The 20,390-nt window shown below is 49.0% G+C and overlaps 2 protein-coding genes and 1 long non-coding RNA gene across 17 annotated transcripts in view; 1 reads left to right on the top strand and 2 right to left on the bottom strand.

Annotated features, from left to right (window-relative positions):
* The first annotated feature begins 4,145 nt into the window (after positions 1-4,145).
* RGS4 (regulator of G-protein signaling 4) overlaps positions 4,146-20,390 on the top strand; it is a 126,113-nt gene continuing 109,868 nt past the window's right edge. For 14 of the 15 annotated variants that reach the window (XM_046944223.1, XM_046944226.1, XM_046944227.1 and 11 more), the window contains exon 1: positions 4,184-4,334. The gene's annotated coding sequence lies outside the window, so the exon portion shown is untranslated. Of the gene's footprint in view, positions 4,335-20,390 lie in introns of all 15 variants that reach the window. The other variant, XM_040704482.2, reaches the window with a different exon arrangement.
* Positions 4,187-9,210, bottom strand: LOC121113412. The gene is made up of 3 exons (XR_005861843.2): positions 9,014-9,210; positions 5,249-5,380; positions 4,187-4,315 (listed from the first exon to the last, which is right to left on the bottom strand). It is a non-coding gene; the product is annotated as an uncharacterized LOC121113412 (long non-coding RNA).
* RGS2 (regulator of G-protein signaling 2) lies at positions 13,483-16,278 on the bottom strand. Its single transcript, NM_204395.3, has 5 exons — positions 16,152-16,278; positions 15,912-16,013; positions 15,752-15,813; positions 14,854-15,020; positions 13,483-14,453 (listed from the first exon to the last, which is right to left on the bottom strand). The coding sequence occupies exons 1-5, from the start codon at positions 16,265-16,267 to the stop codon at positions 14,259-14,261; spliced, it is 642 nt and encodes a 213-aa protein (NP_989726.2). The 5' UTR covers positions 16,268-16,278; the 3' UTR covers positions 13,483-14,258.

The following is a 20,390-nucleotide window of genomic DNA, read 5'->3' on the forward strand; positions in this document are numbered from 1 at the left end:
TTTTAAGCAGCTGCTGCTGGAAGTCTGTCTCTGACCCCGCCACAGCAAAGTCTAAATAATTATTTTAAGTTCCACACTGTTGAGCATTCTGCTGTGTTCAGCAGCCCACTGCACTGCATTGAGAGAGGCTGCAAGCAGAGATGGTGATGTTGTGCCACTTCACGTTAGTCCTCAACCTTAAATGTAAAAGTAAGAACAAACAAAAGCGTTTTAATTCAGAAGAGCAAGTACTGGGGTTGGGGGAGGATGGGGTAATGCTAGCTTTGTAGTCTCTTGTGCATTTGGAAATCACGTTTCAGCCTTTGCTTTGCAACCACAGGTGTTAGGAAAAAAGAAAACTGCATTTGTTGTGTTAAGCTGCAGCTCCAGGAACTGGGGGCTCTTGGAGAAGCAAAGCAGACCGCAGAAGTTAGAGGCTCTGCCTGAGGACCGCGTGCTTTTAATTTGCGCTCAGCCCTACCAGAAATACCTGGCACTGTCTAAAACCAAAGCCAGAGCCTCAGCCTTTCGCTTTTCCCTGCCCAAACCCTGCCAGATACTGTTACTACAGTACATTATTAAATACCCTGTTATCTAACGTGCCCTGACTGTTTGCTGCCACTGCCATGGCAGCAGCAAGGAGTCATTTCCTAACAGCCTCACTTTTACTGCGCCGTGTCACAGGGCAGCGCAAGCGACAGGTGACACCACGCTGACATCCGTGGTGATGCTCAGGGTGACAGTTCTCAATGAATCAGAAGGGAAGGGCACATCTCCATATGTATATCCCGGTGTGCAGCAGTGACTGATACGGAAAACATGAAGAAGCAGCATAACGAACGGTGCATACAGGAGTGCTGCGTGTACGTGGGGCTTTGCTAAAAAAAGCTTCAGGCTGTTGCCCTGGGATGTGTGTAATGGGTAATTAGCTCTGGGGTCATTAATAACACCGTCGTGGCTCGCAGCAGAGAGGTCAGCCAAACTGACAGCAGGTCAGGGCTGTGTACCACGCTAACGGCTCCTGTGAGAAACGCACGCGTAGGTCTAGTGCTGTGCTACCAAGTATTTGAGACCTCTGAGTCACTTCTTACATTTTCCCCGCCAGCAAAGTGGCTGGAAGCAGTTTTGCCACCAACCCCTCGTTTCAGCGTGTGCTCTCGCCCCAGCCCGTGTGCGAGAGCCAACGCCAGTGCCACAGCCAGGAATGGATGCAGGCAGCCAGCTCACTGTCAGCTGCAGAGGGGCCTGTGCCAGCATCCCGCGGGGGTGAGAACGTGTGGGTGAGAGGCTAGGATTGCAACACCCTAAAAATAGGCAGGAAGTCCCCAGCCCGAGCTGCTGGCATTGTGTTCCAGCCTCTGACAGCACAGCATGATTCTCGGCAACAGGATGCTGCTTTTACCCCTTTCTCAAGTAACGCATCCCTAAAATAAAAGCTAGGAAAGAACTTTTGTGCTAAAGCGTGCCAGGTTGTCTTTGCTGTAAAACAAGCTCATCCCAGAGTCTTACAGTGGGAGCGTGGACAGGACTTGTAACGACATCAGTGATTTTTTTTTTACTGTTTGGGAACAGGTGTACTTTGCCCTTCCTTAGCCACCCAATTCAGCCGCCATCAGCTCTAACAACCACACATACCAACACTGCTCCCACCCTAGCTGGTCGTATCACAGAGCTTTGATGCATTTGTCCCCTTGATGATCCACAGAGTCATCACAGTGTGTGTGAGGGCACGTTCCCACTTGTTTGTGCTAATCTGCTGCCTAGCAAGTAGAACAGGGTACCGGTGCTTCCCATGGTGGGAGAAGCAGGGAGAGCTTTTCTTCATTTATTTTTCCTTTCTTTACTTCCCTGTAATATTTGTCACATCAGCAGTAGGCCCCTCAGTCCTTAAGCATGAAGCCTGAACCCACTCCACGCTGCCTGCAGAGTCATCCCAAGGGCTGATCCTCAGGGCAATGCACGTCACTTGCATTTCGCAATCCGGGTCTTTCAGCTTGTCCTCTGGTTCCCATGGGCTTCCCTGTGGGAAGCCAGTCTTTATAAGGGAAAGTTGTCTGACACACTGGGGTTTTCCTTAAGCGCCCGCTGCCATTCTCAGCAGGATCCCAATGAAGCCAAATCACCTTTTGAAAGCCATGTGGAGACGTCTGGGGATTTTGTGTGCTTCATTTTCCATCTCCTCCCAGGGACGTGTGGCAGTAAAATGAGACCCAATGTTAGGAAATTGCTCTGAAGCTAACTCAGATTCATCTAAAACGTAAAGTGTTTCCTGAGCACCTCTGTTTGCTGGAAACTTACTCCAAATGAGAATCCATTTTAGCTTAATTTAATTCCCCCAAATGGGCTAAACTAAGAAAAAGGCAGCCGGAACATTTCTGTCCTGGATGGGCACCGTGGAGTATTTTATTCCACATCAACTATTCCAGCAAATTCTCCTGTGAGGAAAATGCTTAATGGAGCTGCGGAAAGAATTAAAATGTTTCCAGCAAACTGAAGCATCATTACAACCTCACTGAATGGTTTAATATTTTCCCAGACTTAAGAACTGAGAAGGATATTTTGGAACAGGAAAGTCAGATTTTCTGTTAGGCTGACATTTACAGATGCCAGTCTTTATACCAGCCATCCTTCTTCTGTGAAACCTTATGGTCTGTTTAGATCCAAATGGGTTTTGGAGGGGCAGGCCTGGTTTTAGTTTGAGAAGCAAGAAAGGTTTATCAACAAATTGCCTTTTGATAAGAAAAAATATGGAGAACTGATTGTAAGACAGAGTCGAGCTCAGGCCAAGGTATGTTTCCTTATTTGTGTAAGTGTGTCCCCAAAATCCAGGCTCCTTCACACAGTGATGGGTCTCAGGAACCCAAGCAGGGGAATGGGCACCCCAGCAGAGGGAGGGCCTTCTGCTGGCTCAGCTGCCCACAGAACTGCTACTATTGATCATGGCCACGATTTTGCAGGCAGACCTCAGCAAATGCAGCTTTCAGGAAGCACGGACAGAAAATTCAATAGCTGGAAAGTTGACGGAAGGAAGTTTTAGGAGGAAGTTTTTCACCCAGAGAGTGGTGATGCACTGAACAGGTTGCCCAAGGAGGCTGTGGATGCCCCATCCCTGGAGGCCATTCAAGGCCAGGCTGGATGTGGCTCTGGGCAGCCTGGTCTGCTGGTTGACGACCCTGCACACAGCAGGGGGGTTGGAATGAGATGAGCATTGTGGTCCTTTCCAACCCAGGCCACTCTATGATCCTGTGATATGATGCTGGCTGGTTTCACTTCTGTGCGTGTTCTCATGGCTTCCCTTCCACACAGTATTCTATTCCCTTGATTTCAGTTTAATAAAGACAGTCCTCTTCTTTGTCTTTTGCTGTATTCCGACCAGATCCGTGCACAGACCAGGCCTCAGCACAAGAAGTAAGCAAAGACAGGGTTGATGCTTCTGTTGCCTGCTGCTTGGTTTCCATTTCAGGCTCACCTGGAAGGATGAACTTGAGACAAATGGCTATTCACTCTGATTGTTTCATACGTATCTTATTTCAGTGTTAGCTGCTACGTATATTTTAAATGCAGTCATTTAGACTCCTATGTAAGCCCTAACTGACTGGTAGAAATGTGTGGTCCTTGCCCTGACTGGGAGCCAGGCACTGTCACTGCTCTACCACTGCTGGGGCTGGGACTTAGGCTAAGTGTTCTGCATCTGCTTGGCCTGTAAAGGTTAATGGGAAATGTAAATGCTGTCTGCATGTGGAGTCTTGTTGGGAAATGTGCACCAGATTATCCCCAGGGAGGAGAGCGGCTGCTGCTCAGAAGGTCAATGAAAGGAAAGTTGTGCTGGCAGCCTGCAGCAAGGGATGTGCCTGTTGCTAATTGGTAGTCCTCTGGTAGCACAAAAAAGCAATTCTTCAGAGCCATTTCCAACCAGAAACGGGACTCCAAGACTGTCTCATGGTCACATTGTATCCCTTGGATCAGCTGTGAGTGACCAGGACGTATTTGTTTCTATGTTTGCAAAAACATGACAGAGATAAAAAGACACTGGATACAGCTGACTTCATTTTCTCTTGCCAAGGAGGGAATATGGGTGAAAAGGATTCCCTGGGTTTTGCAAGCCAAGCTCAGAGAGCAGCTTTGCAAGCTGTGCAGTAAATAGAAACAGCAGTTGCGGAATCAGAGAAGACTGCAAGAATAGAAGTAATTACCATCAGGCAGCAGGGTCTGGGAAGCAGCCTCCTGCCTCAGCTCACCCGGTCAGTCCTCTGCTGTTCCTGAAAGTGCAGCAGGGCTCACTCCCTGCACATCCTTGTGGGAGCCCAATCAGAGCAGCCAGCTACCTCCCACCTGCCTGGTTAGGAGAGAGTAAGGTAGGAGATACGTTTGTTTTTTTTTTTTTAGGAACACACATATACTCTTAAATACATTTTCTACGAAGCCTTAGCACGTTTGAAGTGAAAGCTCAAGCTGTTCAGAAGCAGTGTTAAAATTCTTGCTTTAACCGGAATCAGATTGTTTGGCCTCCAGTCGAAGCGTGACTCCGGGTATCACACAGAGATCACACAGTCAATAACAACAGTACCTTTAGCTGCTGAGGCTGAGTTGTGTCTGTTTCCAGTAAATTATTTTCTCTGCTACAGGTAGTGCATGGCAGGGGGAGAATATTTATAAGCTACACAGTAAGAAATAAGCATCAATAAGCTAAGCTAGAGCTAACTTCTTCTCAAATATACTGAATTCTTGATGAAATCAGTGTTATCCTAGCTAGCTTAGGAAAATATGCTTGCTTGGTGATATTGAAATATGGCAAATGCAGTTGATTACCTTAGTCCCTGGCTTCTGGCAACGGATTTGTAGCAAGGTGTTACATAATTTGATATTTGCCTTATAAAAACCTCTATGGTACTTGTAGAGTGTGTTCCCTGTTCCAACGCAGCATGGGTTTTGTTTACTCTGGAAACCGCACTGGAAAGCTGGCATTGCTGTTTTTCTATCTCTACTTGGAAATCAGCTGAGCTGCTTTGCCCATTTACATCTGTACACACGTGGGTCGGTGTCTCCTATCAGGACACTTTGCCAAAGTGTTAGAATTACTTTCAGGCCATATTTGAACTTTGGACCTCCCAACAAGGCACATTAGCAGTAGGTATTCAGGAGATCTGTAACGTGAATCCATTCATTAGAACTTAAGCCAGCCAACAAGCCATTCTCCTTCCTAAGAACCAGCCCAAGACATCCCTTCCCTCTGGCCACAACCACGCTCTGTTTTGCTGTTGATATCCACATGTTGGACGTTGCTCCCGCAGCCTCTGAACATCTCCGGATGCGTTGTTATGTGACTGGTCTAGTTGGGCTATCGAGGAAGGAGGGGCTGTTTCCAGATGAATGGCATTCCTTTCACGATGCTGACGATGTGCTTGTGGAGGAGAACAAAGGGGAAAGTATGACAAAGCAGTGACATAGATAGTGACATAGAGGGACAGGAACCTGGAGGTCGGTCGGCTCTGCCTTCCTGACTGTCTGGCCACGTCCATCAGAGCCAAGATGCTCTGCTTCTGAATACAGCCTGGATCTCAAACAGCGTTCCCTTGAAGGCTCTGCTGGCAGAAGGGAAAGGACCTTGCCCCTTGCTCATGCTTAGTATGTAAATAGTTTTCCCAGCTGGCTTTGGCAGGATCCCAGAAAATGGCTGCTTCCTGGGGCAACGTGCCACAGCAAGTTTGCAGGTATCCAAGTTTGCAGGTATCTGCACCTTTCTGATGTTGCTGCAGCCATACCTGGAGCAGCCCATGGAAAGCCAATGTATTTCACTCAGACAAGTCTTTTGAATGGCATTTTAATGAACTGCTAGGATTCTCAGGCAGGATGAGCACACGGACAGACTGCTGGGTAAAGGCTGTTGGGGTGGGGTGGCTGGTGGGTTAGGGTTAGATCCTCTCCTCCCATCACCCTCATTCAGAGATAGCTGGCTGCAGAGCCAGGTGCAGTGGACAGCATTTCCATGGAAAAGAAATCATCCAGAGGAAAAAAAAACTGCCTGTCCAACCAGCTTGCTCATTCAGCTCTGCAGCAGCTGCACAGTTGCTAAATCAGATGCGAGCAAGGGAAGAGAGGGACGTGCAGGGAGTGGGAACGGAGAAGGAGTGAGGCAGCGTGACTGTCCTGCTTCCCAGTAACACAGCCTCCCCTCATACGTCATGCTGAAATGTAATGTGCAAACCATATCCTTAGTTCGACTGAGTGAGATTCCCTGAATCCATGCTGCTAAGAATGACTAAGTTTGCCCATCAGAAAGCTCACGTGGGAGCGTGGATGCTGTCCCAAAGCATATCCTGTGCAGTGTCAGTCACCGAACATGGCAGGGGATGGGGAAGGATGTGATAAAACAGCTGTCATCCAGCTGGTGACTCTGCTCAGGGTCCTCTGATATGCACGTTAACATCATACTGAGATTAAAAGAGAGAGAGGCTTAAATGGGGCTGGTATTGGTAAACTGCTTTTGAAGGAATTCTGCGTGTCCTTTTGTGGTTATATCCCCTTTGCAAATGGCCTGTTCCAGGAAGAAGCCATTGGGCCGCATTAGCTCCACAAGTGCTAATTACACTTTGTTTTCAGTGAAGCAGCAAAGCGGCTGCCTTATTTCAGTCCCTGGGGAGCAGAAATGGTGCTGCTGCTGCCAACATCCCCCGGTCTGAGGGGGAACGTTTCCTATCTGTTGATGACCCCCCCACCCCACTTCCTGAGCACCACCTCATCCACGCACCCCTCCTGGTCATGGCACCAAAGCCCTGTGCAGACCCTGCGGCTGGCATTGCTCTTTATCTTGCTCCTCTTGTGTCTGCTTCTTTTTCCTGCTTGCATCAGCTCCATTTCTCCCGCTGCAGGACGGGCACCTGCCCCTGCCCAGCCCTCCTGGCTGCTCTGCGTACTCAGAGGAGCTGCTGCTGCCTTTGCAAGCTATTTCCTGACTCTCCTTCTTGTTAACGACTGCCATCATCGTTAGTCACTTACCATTTCCTAGTGGAAAATATGCTGGTATGTGCACTGTCACCCTTCCCCATGTTGCATGCTGACAGGAGCAACCTGCTGCCAGGGGTGAAGCCTCAGCCCAGTGCTCACTCAGGAGCTGAAGAAATACTCCCAGATCTGCTCCCCCCCCACAGAATGAAAGGCTCTGCCTGCTTGGGCTCAGGGATTACTTGTAAATCCAACACACCTTTACCCAGCTGGGCTGTACGCTCTGGCTGCTCCAGGTTAAATGCAACAGGGATTTTGCAGGGTGGGTAATGTTAGCAGGGATGTCGGGTACAGCCTGTATCCCTTCCACACTAGATGTTATCACCAACCTGTCGCCTTGATAAATGTTTGGTTTTCTCCCAGGATGGAAACTAATGACAGAGAACAACCACCTGTCCTATGGAGCCCAGCAGGGCTGGTTAAGAAATGTTCCTTCGGATTCCAACCACTAACAGACAGGGCAGCTCAGAGCCACTTTCTGGACGTTCCCTCATAATTAGCAGCCTTGGGAGAAATATACAAAGAGATTTGCTGAAACCCTTGCGTGCGTGGTATAGCTGCTTCTTTGGAGGTCTCAGTGCATCTGCACACCAAGAGACAAGTGACCTTTCGGTGTGCAGGCTGCTTATTCCAGGGCACGGTACTTTTTTTATGTCAGTGTAATTGTCTGTTTTTGTAAGGAAACATACAAAAGGAGAGAGAGTTTACAAGCAGCTGTGTTCCAGAGCACCACGCTTCATAAAAACTGTGTTTGCTCAGAGCCAAACAGCTTCAAGCAAATGTGACATTTTAGACTGCGGGTTACTTTTTCACAGAAGAAACACTTGGACGGGGAGAATCAAAAGGGGAAGGGAAGTTGGCTGGAAGAGAAGGCTGGTGCTCTGTATCTCTGTATCTAAGCAAAGGCTGACCTCTGAGAAGATGGTCTGTTTGTCTCCTAATTATTAAAGCCCCCAGTTCACAGAAATCATAGAATGGCCTGGGTTGAAAAGGACCACAGTGATCGTGGAGTTCCAACCCCCTGCTGTGTGCAGGGTCGCCAACCACCAGACTAGGCTGCCCACAGCCACATCCAGCCTGGCCTTGAATGCCTCCAGGGATGGGGCATCCACAGCCTCCTTGGGCAACCTGTTCAGTGCGACACCACCCTCTGGGTGAAAAACTCAGCTATCACAGTCCTGAGCTCAGTTATTGCGGTGCCGAGCCCAGCTATCAAAATCCCATCTTATCTCGCTGCACCAACAGACCCCGCAGGCAGCTCTGAAGCACAGAGCACACACAGCTCTGCAGAGACCCTCTTCCACCTTTGGGAAATTGCTCTGACAAGCTACGCCACGTGGATCCTTCTGGGTTGTGAGAACATTTCACTTCCCAGACTGCGATAAACAGCTGCCAAGGATTCCAGCTTCTCAGCATTAACACAGCTGTGAGGCCTGGGGGTGACTGCAGCATTCCTGTAGCACCTGTAGCTGCTGCAATTTCTACCATGATGAGGAGGTTGAGCCCAATGTATAGGAAAATCAAGAGGGTGACATAGTATATATTGCCGCTTTGGCATTAGCAAAAGATACATCCACTATTCCTTCCCTAGGGATTTATGGACAGACACATTTCAGTGCTGAGCCAAGTCCTGGCTTGTGAGCGAGTTCCTCAGAATTATAGATTTGGCCTGAATTTGTAAGTGGCCCTCCAGAGAGAATGTGCTGTCAGAATTTGAGAGGAAAATGAATTTGGTCCCTTGATGTCAGGACAACCCGATTTCTGTAAAGCACCATGCTTTTTCCTGTACAAAATTAAGCCAAGAGGCTTTACTGGGAAAATTCTGTGCCTATTCAATAGCTAACAACGTGCTTATACAGGCATTAATTAGCCTGTTGAGACAAGTATCATCTCCCTAGCTTGATGAAGTCGGGTCGCGCAACTATCAAACTCCACCCTTCCATCCACACGGCTCTTCCATCACCTGAACTAAGGTCACAGCTGTTTACTTCCTCACTTCCCAGCCAGGACCCATTTACACTGCACGTTTTACCTGGCACTTCCATCTGGAAGGTCCAACCCATACTGCATTCTCCTTGTGGGAATGACAGGTTCCTGCTCCGAGCCCAGCAGCCTGCGGGACAGACATGCAGCAGAACAATGTTTCAGACAGCTGATGGCACTGAGCACAGCTGGAGGAACCCCGGCCCTCCTGGCAGTTGTTTCTCTCCTTGCTCAGCCTCTGGTCCCAGCCTCGGAGCGGGTCTCAGGCAGCATAAACAGCACGAATCAGACGTAGCCAAATCAGGAGACAGCTCAGCTTTGCAAACAGACGCATGAAGGCTGGGTGGATGCCAGGGTGGGCAGCCACACACAGCAGACAATCTCCATGACGCAACGCCAGCCCTGCTGCGAGCAGAGGAGCTGCCGGCCTTTGCAAGTCTGCAACTGCAACTGCAACTGCAACAGCCCCATCCCACCGTGGGGCCTCTCCATGGCCCCCTGAGCTCAGCCCCACAGCAGCCCTCACCCTGGCTGGTCCCAGCCTTGGCTTTGTCCCATCAGCCCCACCACCTGAACCAGGAGGGTGCTTATAAAGCATCTCGCTGCCCCTCTGCAACACGTGTCTCCCTGCATGTTGCACTTGTTCCAATTTCCCTTTGACATCCCTGAAGGCGGAGGAACACAGCAGCTAAATAAACAGGTCGCTCTGCTCGTAAGTGCCTTTTTCACACTGGCCGGCCGGCTTTCCAAGCCCTATAAATATCAGATTAGTACCACGTCCTCTGAAAGCCCAAAGTCAGGCTCTGAGCCAGGCAGCCACAGAGCTGCTCTCCTTTTAAATCCGTAACACAGAAACAACTTATTCCATTAGATCTGAAGTGGGAAAACTGGCTGGAAAACGTAAATGCTAATTTCTGTCAATTGGATGATTGCTAAATGGGATATTTAATATTTTTAATGGAACATCACTTAATTGATGCTCTCGGGTACTCTGTAACTGTTGGAAACTCTGATCTCAGTGCTTACTTCAATGAAAGATTGCCAACAGACACAAAGGACTCACATTTTAAACTCCTGCGTAGGAGAACAGCTGGGACTATTTTGCCCACGTTTCTGTGCTGGCCAGCTTTCATTTCCCAGTTACAGTGCTGAGGCACACGTTAATGAGAGCACCTACCATAACGGTACGAGGCTCATTTCTGCAGGCTGTTTCCGAGGATGTTCAGTGCAAATCCTACCACAGAACCTCCTCAGAAATTCACAATGCTTCAAGACCATGAGCTGCTGGGACTCCACAGCCAGCACAGTGAGCCTCGGGAAAGAGATCCCACCCACACAGTCAGACCACTGATGGCTTTGGTCAGCCCCACCTGTGTCCCCCCTACACCTGCTGCCTATCGGCTGGGGCCCCATTTAAGCTCAGCCTCGAGTTTCCTGCTCTTCTTTGAGCTGCCCTGTAGGTGTAGCCTTGTCTCTGTTCCTCTTTCCTGGCTAGATCGTGGACCTCTGTTACAGGTAGGTCTGTTTCTGCCCTGTTTGTGGGATGGACCTTGGGTTAATATTGTGGCTTTGTTGTTGGTCCCACTCTTACCTCATGCTGGTCCCTGGCAGCTTGTCCTGGCATGCACAGACTGTTAGGATCACCAGCTATTGCTGTGCTGGTGAAGGAGAAGGTATATTTCCCCGTTTGGATCCCATGGAGTCAAACTTGCCAAAAAAAATATTCATCTGTGAAAATCCTAAAAGCATTCCTAAACGTTGTTTTCGTGCTGTGCATGAGCAGCCAAAATACGAAGCCTCATCCAACAAATCTTCATGTCCACGTGCCTATTAAGGTGTTTAAAACCACCATCAGCCTCCTCTCCTTCAAACAGGATTTTGGATTTTCAAGTAGAAGTGCATTTTTATTTATAGTCTCAGTATATTTTCTGGCCCAAATGCACAAATACAAGGAGCAAGAGCATTGTGTTTCAAATTGTTTATGGGATGGCATTATGTTCCCATTGGACTGCAGTGATGAGTCAGCATGGCTGTTTAGCTCTCCCTGTTCTCAAAGGTCATCTCCAGCATTCGGGTCAGAGTGCACTTGCAAAGGGGCAGCTGCTTTGGTTTCATGTTTTAAGAGGTTACTTTACATGTTGGCTTCCTGATAGCATAAAGAGCTCTCCATCAGATTGCCCTGTAAGAGCAAGCCCTTGACAACAAGCTGCTGCTATATCCAGGCATTTGAAACTGATGTCTCAAGTTTCCCAAGATCATGAGATTTATGTTGCTCTTCTAAAAAAATATACAAAAGTTTTTGGGGTTTTTTTAAGCCTAAGTGTCTACATCTCATTGTGGTTTGGGGATTTACTGTGGAAGCAGAGATTCAGACTGCAGTTTCAAACTTATGCATAACCATAAGGGTGAGAAACTTCCTAATATGAAAGCCCTTCTCTAAGAGAAGCACCAGATATTGTGAGACTTGATGTAGAGATGCACGGATGGTTAGGTTGCCTTTATTCTCTTTTTGTTGGTCTTTATCAGCAAGCCTGGTTCTCCACAGCCCAACATCAGCTGCGTTGGTGCATGAGCTAGCACTGCCTTTTGGGGCTTAGTGTACAGCTGGGGGCTGTGATAGCAGGACTGGGGTGTCCTGCTGCCTCTGCCCTCGGGGAGCTGCTTGTTTCTCTCCTTCCTCAGCTTTTTGCAGAGAGTCCTTTCTCTAAAACTACTGGCTTTGTTTATGGACTGCTCGCTCACAGCCTGTTCTCATTTACAGCTAAGGTTCCTGGAAGGCCATTACCCACAGGGCTCCCTTCTCTTTATTTTTCTGCCTGGGTGGCTGTCAACATGGCTAAGGGTTGGAGTGGCTTTAAATCCTGGTGGGAGCTAAAAAAAGGCTTATGTTCTAGCCAACCTTACGTGGTCCTGCAAGACCCCAGCCCTCCCCTTGCCATTCCCAGACCTTCCTTGCCCCTGCTGGTGAGCAGGCTGCTAGCTGGGAAGGAGGGAGCAGTTTGTTGCTTGTTGCCACTGGATACCAAGAGCAGGGTACCAATTTTAACTGCAGTCAGAGGGCAGGTAGCAGCGCTTTTAAAGCAGTCAGAGTGCTCAGGCTGCAGAAAGACCCCTCCAGGGACACGGCTTGGCTTGTTGGTACCGATGGCATGCTCTGTGAGAGCTGAGGAGCTGCCAGCACAGGCTTCTTTAAGACCCATGTAAACAGCTCAATTATTAGAAATATACAAGTACAGCCCTCAGGCACTGATGCCCTGCCTAACAGCCCCACCTAATTTTCCCCTCTGGACTACATGCAGCACTATAAGTAGTTCTGGCACCTGCTGAAATTCAGAGTGTTTTCCTGAAGCCAGACACCAGCAGTGCTTAATTAGCACGTCCCAGATGGGCACAGGTTAATGCAACTTCACTGAAGCCCATGAAGTTTCATGGAATTTTTCCTGCCCTGGCTCTGAGTCATTAATAGGTACAGTTCTGACTATTTTTTTGCTTTTCAAATTTTGTTAGATTACAGAAGCAATTATCAGCCCAATTTCTTTTTTTTTCTTGTCCTGGTTTGAGGGGAAAAAGCTTTCTGTTACGGTAAATTATCAGGCAGAGTCTTTTTTACTGTGCTTGTTCTATGTGGGTATAAGCAAACTGATCAGCAAGTTTGACTGTGGGAGAGCCAGCTCTCACAGATAGGTCTCACACAGCCCTGTTTCTGGGACTCTGCTTCTTTCTATGTCAAGAGACAGTAAAATGTGTCTATGTTCATACATTGCTACAAATCCTGCAGTTTGTATACACATGCACGGAATAGCTGCTTTTGATATACAGCTGAGATATAAGATGCTGCAGTGAGGCTTTTCTTGATGCTTGGAGAAGTGGCTGCTGGGGGTATGAATGAGCCAAGCAGGTGAGGCTGTGATATGAGGAGGGTGGGAGAAGTAGCTGGAGCTGGGATGTGAGCAGACCTTGAGTTCAGAAACGTCATGAAAGTAGCAAGTCAGGGCTTCTATCTGTGGGACTGCTGGAGGTGCTGGTTTTGGTCATTACCAAAGAGAAAAATCAAGCACTCATGCAATATGGATGACCAGACTCCTGCTAAGGTGTTCTTGCTCAGCAGATGTGAAGTATTACCTCTGTAGAGGCTTTGCAACCTGGAAATGAAGCCCTATTTGAAGCAGAGGTCTCGAGCAGGAGCAGCTGTGCTGCTGCACTGTGGGTGTCTGCAGCCCATGGCTGGGAGCTCCAGCAGCAGTGCTGCTGCTTTCTGGCTGATGTGACATGTCCAGCCCTACGTGCACCTTGCGCTGTCGTAGAGATAGCTTTCATAGGGAGGTAGAGTCTATCAAAGCTTTCAAGCTCTGAAGGTTTTTACCATGTTAGAAGCACCCAACTTGCCTTGTAGATTAAGAGCTAATAGCTTAAGATTAGCCCTGTGGAAATGGCACTTGTAAGAGTGGCTACTGCAGGATACCTCACTCAGATCGATGCCAGTTAGTGTGTGCATGCAAAACAAGTAACAAAAGCAGCTTTGTATCAAAATAGTTTATTAAAAACAGTAAGACTTCACTGAAGCTTGCTGTCTCAAACAGAATGATGACACTGCAGCATTCAACACAATCATAATCCATATATAAATATAATACTGTGTAGCTCCTGTTCACCCTGGCTGGGCTTTGCCCTCTGCCCAGCTTCATGCAGTCCTGCTGCCATGCCCAGCCCTGCAGGCTCAGCTGCACAGCCCATTCCTCCTGGAGCAGAACTGGCTGTCCCCTCCTTGCACAGCAGTGAGGGTGGTGGTGCTGCCTGCAAACCACACACAAACCCAGTACATCTCTTAGCAGCCCCTGTCAGCTTAAACAATCGGTGTTAAGACACCGAGGAACTGATGGCAGCAGTACTGGTTGATGTTCAGGAAAAAAAAAAACCCAGAATCTATACATTACTCAAGTTCCCAGCACTGCTCAACTGCACAGACTTGTGCTTCTGCTTGCAGAAGGGCAGCTCTGTGCTGACTTGCTGTATAACACCACAGCTGCAACAAGGAGTGTGTCACACAGCTCACTTTGATGCATAGAGGCACCTTGACTGCAGCACTCCAAGAAGGGCATCACCAGCCTGGTGCAGTGCTGCCAGCCACAAATGCCTTCCAACAACGTCCTCTGCCATCAGCTTTGCATCAAGTCACTATCAGTCCTTACGCTGTGGCAAACCAACTGAGCGCTCCCATCTCAGTCTCTCAGGTCAGGATGCTGCCAAGCCAGCTCGGTTCCTTGGTAGCTGAGAGGCATCTCCTTGCTCTGCACTCATGTCCCCTGGGCAGCTCTGGTGATGGGAGGCTTCTTGCACAGCTCCTGATAGAACTCCGATTCCAGAAACCGTGGGTACGAGTTGTTCTCCATGAGGCTGTACACTCTCTTCTGCGCTGCACTGAAGCAGGTGTGCGTGGCTTCCTGCAGGTTCTGTGCTATCATGTTCTTGGTCTGGAAGTCGATGTTGATCTGAAATGCCAAGAAAGGACACTTACTTTCCGAGAACTGAACCCCAACAAGCATAGCACTTCTAAAGAGGGTTAAGAGCCCTTTTGCTTTGGGGCTAAACGGATGTAGCTTCTTTTAAGTGATTTATTTATCATGAGGATGTGGAGTAACTCAGGTATGCTTTATTTTGGTACCAAACCCAAGTGTTACAGGTGTTCAACAAGGATCACTTCCTTCCCCCCCCAGCTAAGATGGAAACTGAAATGCAGTTTGTGCCGCTTTCCACCTTAGTGAATAGAAGGCAGTCAGGGAAGAGTTGTGCCCAATGCGTTTGTGGCATCTGCGTCTTACAAGTTCAGAGCAATGAAGCGGGGCTAAAGACAGAACCGGGCGATGCTTGCGTGCTCTGTGCCTTCCTTACCTCCTTGGGAGCCTCCTTTTCAATGAAGTCATTGTAGATTTTCTTTGCCTTCAGCGTCAGCTTCTGGGGGGATTTGGTTTTCTTGAAGTCCTCACACGCCAGCCAGAACTCGATGTTCTCTTCGCAGAACTCAGACTTCAGAAAGGCTCGGAAAGCAGCAACACCATCTAGGGAAAGGAGGGGGGGGGAGGCAAAACCACATCAATTAAGCATTCCAGGCATCTCGAATTTAGCAATTTGTCACATCTGGTCCCTTCCGCAATGTCGTGGTATTAAGAAATCTATATTGCAAGCAAATTAGCGCCCCAACAGCTTGGCAGGCTTCAAGTCAGCCAATTTGATGTAAACACTAAACTGAAAGCTGTTTCTAGTCGCTGTGTACGCTTCTGATACCTGCAGATATGCTACATAGAATCACTAGATGGGATCGTCCTCGTTAACCTTGGTGCTGGAGCAAATACTTCTGACAGCACGACAAACCCCTGGCACACTTTTGCAACGGAAAAGATGACTCAGAAGTCCAAAGAGCAAATGGCGATATCAGCTCTTGGTCTTTACTGCTGTGCTGCTGAGAGCTTTTTTTACAGCAAAAAGATAAATCAACGAGGACAGAAATCAGTGCACTTCTGCACTGCAGAACCCCTCCTGAATTATAAGGATGGATTTGTCTCGGATAGAGAGCACAGCACAGAGCACTGCTTTGCACATCTGGCAAAGCCAGGCTGAATAGGAAAGGTCGGACTACAGAGCCTACAGCTGCAATCCTCCATAGTGGGCAGCTCTGTTTTAATATTGCTTTACAAAGGCACAGTGCTGACATGCAGGGAAGCAATCACTAAACGACCCCCGGTTCTCCCCTGTTTTGCTCTTTGCCGTTACAGCCTGAAGACCAACTTACATTTGTTAGCCAGCAGCTCGTCGAAGGCTTCTGACCACAGCCGGGCTTCCTCGGGGGAAGGTCTGTGAGAGGCAGAGAGAGAACAGAGACCGTGAGACCGCAGCTCGAGGTTTGCTCCTTACTCTGTGCAGCACCTGAGTTATCGAATGCCGCAACTCACCTGAAGTAGGTGTGGTGTTTCCCCGCTTTCGTCGACTTCACTTTGCTAGAACGGGAGGAGTTCTGCAGGAAGTAGCTCAGCTTCTTCTTCCAGTCCTTAATGCTGGAAGAACAAAGACGCTCACTTACAACGAAGCCCTCGGGCAGACACCGACCTCACCCCCGTACCGAGAGCCGCCCTCAGGCTGCGAGCGGAACGGAGGGAACCCTTCCGCTCGGCCTCGCCGGCGGTGCCACTCACATGGTGCGCTTCATCATCCTGCCCTTGTCCGCCTCCTCCAGCTCCGCACGCCGCCGGCTGCCCCGCTCCATCCGCCCGCCGTCCTGCGGCAGCGCCACGAGCACCGCGCTCTGCATCGCCGCGCGCTGCTGCCCGGCGGCCGCGCGCCCCATATAGCGCCCGCGCCCCGCCCCGCGCTGCTGCTCCGCCCCGCACGGAGAGGCGCTTCGATATTCATTTCTTTTTTTTTTTTCCTCTCCCTCCCCTCCCCCCGGAGCTCCTTTTCTTTTCGCTTAACTCTTTTCTTTCTCCCTCTGCTTTTAACTGTTTTTCCTCTCTCTTTTGTTTTTTTTTTTTAATAACTATTTGCTTTCTCTTTTAAAAACCGCTTTTTCTGCTCTGTTTTTCAACCGCTTCAGTTGCTCCCGCCGGTCCTACACCCTTGCCTGGCCGCCGTCCGTCCCGTTCTGTAGATTTGGGCCTCTAAAAGCAAGGCAGGCTTCTGAGCAGAGGAGAAAAAAGGAGGAAGGTGGGGCCCTTTATTAACGAAAAGCAAAACCCGAAGTGACCGTAAATTTGAGCACGCCGCTTTCCTGCTGCCCGCCGCACCGAGCAGCTGCTCCGCGTGCTGCTGCCGCGTGGTGCTGCCCCCTACCGGCCGCTCGCGCCACGACAGTTTGGGCTCAGAGCCGCGCGGAGCTCCTTGCAGACCGCTATGTCCGAGCCTCAGCCCGTGCCTCCAAACGGAGCACCATCAATGTGTGGCTCCCAGAGCAACGCCTGCAGCACAGTGCAGCATCCCCCTGCGGCCCTGTGCCAGGGCATCTTGCCTGAGGCGAAAATGAGCTCTATTTGATACTTGAAAGCGTTTAAGCAAGGATGCAGCAGTGCTGCCTGTTGCCTGCCAGAGCCCCCCCCCTCAGGTGGGAGCTTGCCAAGGAAAAGCCTTTGTGAGGATGAAAAGGAATGGCCTCGTGTTGCTCCAGGGGAGGTCCAGGTTAGGTATTAGGAAAAGGTTCTGCAGCAAAGGAAAAGGTGCTGCAGTGGCTGCCTGGGGAGGCGTTGGAGGCATTCAAGGCCAGGCTGGATGTGGCTCTGGGCAGCCTGGTCTGCTGGTTGGCGACCCTGCAGGGGGGGGGGGGGGGGGGGGGGGGGTTGAAACTCGATGAGCATTGTGGTCCTTTTCAACCCCATGAATATGGAATTGTAAGGTTAGATGGCCTGATAGAATGTACTTGCTATAACATCTGGTTGAAAAAAAACCACTTAGATTGACTTTTATTGCCTGCATGAACATGGATCTTAAGTTTAAGTTTGGCAGAAGGAGCTGGGTTCCACAGACAGTGCCATGCACAGGCAAAGTGAGGGAGCACCCGCATCTGTGCTGTGTCTCACACTGCCTCTTGCTGATGGTGTTTGGAACGTCCCCATAGAATCCAATGGTGCTGCTTTCCAGAGAAGCCTCAGTGAGTGGTGCTGCCCCCAACCCATCCTCACCCACTTGGGGTGCATTGGCCTATGTCTGTCTGCACAGCAAGGGCTGCTACAGGTGTAGTGCCAAACCTTTTCCTTTATGTGCTTCTGAAGACTTAATCTGTTCCTGTAACTGTAATCTCACTGTAAAGGAGCAAGGCCAATGGGAAGTGGAGGGGGGGAGAGCCTGCAGCCCCAACTTGCTGCTCAAGTCAGTGAGAATTTAGCTATTGCCAAGTCATGAATCTGATGTCAGGCATTAATGACACAAGCTCTCACCCTGGAGATCACACTTCTCTTTGCAGAGGCCTTCTTGAGAATGTTCTGTTCTTTTCCTGCTTATACGATTCCTGCTAGCAGCAGCGATAGCGAGATGCATGGAGAGCTGTAACGTATGCAATAAACATCCAGGGTGGAAGATGAGGTTTTTTTCCATCTTGGTTACGTTATGTGTTGCAATAGCTGATCTTTTCCAAGTCCCTGGAGAGCAGTTGTTCTCACTGCATAGTATTTAAATCTGTGTCTGCATTTGCTGAAATGCCAGTCCTTGTTTCTTCTTTTTATAGAGAAGGCTTGGAGGATACGAAAGAACATACCAAAAAAAATGGTGCAAAGAGTTTCATTAAAGCCAAGAGGAGAGAAAGTGCTTTTGCATGGTGGCTCAAACCATACCTTAGAGTCATCCGAGGAATGCTTTACTGATCTGTTGTCTATAGCTAACAAAAAGTCACATTCAAAAGAAGGAATAAGGCATTAAGATGTAGCTCTCCATTACACCTGCCACCCCTTCTGATACGCCTGTATGCAAGAGAAGATGTTTACTCACAGCATCAGTCTGCTTCTCATTCTGTTTTTTGCATTCTGACCTTCCAATCCTCCTTACAGCTCCAGCAGTGTGTGTGACTGCTGGCTTTCTAACTGCTGTTTGATGAGTTGCTGGAGGCTTGCTGAGGTCAGCTTGGTGCTCCCTGATGCGGGCACTGCACTGCTTTATCCTATGTGATTTTCCAGTTGCAAACCTGCAAATTCCAAGAAGCCATTTCTGGGCCTTAATCTAGCACTGCTGTGGCCCAGCTCTAAGACTGGAGCAATTAAATGTTTGGTCTTTGCTAAATAGAAAATAAAGTGTATCTTGTTACACATGGATCTCATTTCACTCAACAGAATCCTCTGTCTGAGTAATGTATAAACCAGACAGAGCTCTCTGAGCACTCATCATCCCCAGCTGTTAGCCACCTTGTTTTACATAAACAGCCATGGGAGTTTATAAAACTTCTAAAAATAGAGCTGAAATATAACAAAAAGTGGATGGACCAGGACAATATGCCTTCTTGCAGCGCTGTTGTTAAGCAGCCTTATACGTCTGTCGCAGTGATACCGTAAGCACTATTTGAATTCAGGCTTTGAGGAGCAGATTCCGATTCCTCCTCCACCCGCTGGGGTTGGGAAATCTTGGCCTTCAGATGGTCAGTGAGAGGAGCTGGGTGCTGCCCTGCTGCTGGGAGATCTGCTTCGTCCCCCTGCAAGCAGCAGCTGAGCAGAGCCCGCTGAAACCGCCTGCCTTGCAAAGGACAGGACATCCTCGTATCCCGTCCCTCTTCTGTCAATACTGAAAACAAACAGCTTAGCAACAAGCAGCGTATTTTTAACAGTGAAACCTTCTCTGCAGGCACTGGCCGGGTTACACCGTCTGGGCTGCAGAGATGTGATTAATCTTGTTTGCTGTTAACCAGGTGATGCGAAACAGTGTCTCCGTGTTTTGTTGGTATTGCAGCCTATTTTGTTCCCCCCCTGACCCCAAAAGGCCATGTTTGTTAAACTGTGCGTGCAGATGGATGTTGAACAAGCAAATCTGTTTGTTAAATCTGGCTGTGGACGTTGTCATATTATTGTGTGAGTAACACAGTCAGTGCGCGGTCCTTCTGGTGATTATCTAAGTTAATGAAGCTCTCTTTAAGTGCCAAAATGGCATTAGTCAGACGCTGAGCTAGGAAGTCCCTGTGACTTATAAATCAATCCATTCCTCCTCTCCTACAGGTGAAAGCAGTCAGGAGCACAACAGTGAGCAAGGTGAAGATTAGGGAGGAAGGTGATGAATTTGGAAGGTTTGGGGTCTTGAAAACAAACATTTCATCTGGTCCAGAGAGCATCTGAGTGAAGGCCAGAAGGAAGGGTTCCTGCACAGTGCAAGTGGTGCCGCATTTACCCAGTGGCATCCTGACCCGTTCCCATAGAGACAAATGAGTGGAAGATGCATAGAGTGACATACAACCCTCCTGGCTGGTTCAGGAGCACGGCGAAGAGGTGAGAGCATAGCAAAGAGGTGAGGCTGTGGCCAGGGCTGGACAGGGAGTGCAGAGTGCCTCAGCCTGGGAAAGAGCCGCAGGTGAGTAGCTTGGAGCATTAGTCACTCACTTAATGCTAAGCATTGCAAAACAGTGCTTTAATCCTCCAGCTGAAGTGCATTAGTTGGAGGAAGGTGCATTGTTCTCCTGGAACATTTTTCTCATCAGCTATTTGTTCAGCACTCAGACAGGTCTTCAGAAGAAAGCAGCTCAGAGCTGACTCCGGGTGAGTCACCCTGTGTGGAAAACAAGGATCCAAACTTTTACACTGTGTGACCAGAGCTATAAAGCCATTTCTTGCATTTAAAGGTAAATTAAGCAGGTAAAGCTCCCCAGAAATCAGCGAAGCAATGCTCTGCTGTTGCTCCAGCATTAGACTTCCTCAGTGCATCGCTGCTATAGCAGGCACGTGTGGCAGGTAACTGTGCACTAAGACACACTT

The sequence above is a fragment of the Gallus gallus genome, chromosome 8 (assembly GCF_016699485.2).
Source record: "Gallus gallus isolate bGalGal1 chromosome 8, bGalGal1.mat.broiler.GRCg7b, whole genome shotgun sequence".
NCBI classification, from domain to species: domain Eukaryota; kingdom Metazoa; phylum Chordata; class Aves; order Galliformes; family Phasianidae; genus Gallus; species Gallus gallus.

Coding starts and splice junctions, on each gene's coding strand:
- RGS2 (NM_204395.3), bottom strand. CDS start 16,267: ATGCAGAGCGCGGTGCTCGTGGCGCTGCCGCAGGACGGCGGGCGGATG. Junction 16,014..16,151: donor AGGATGATGAAGCGCACCAT/GTGAGTGGCACC, acceptor TTGTTCTTCCAG/CATTAAGGACTGGAAGAAGA. Junction 14,454..14,853: donor AAAAGGAGGCTCCCAAGGAG/GTAAGGAAGGCA, acceptor TTGGCATTTCAG/ATCAACATCGACTTCCAGAC.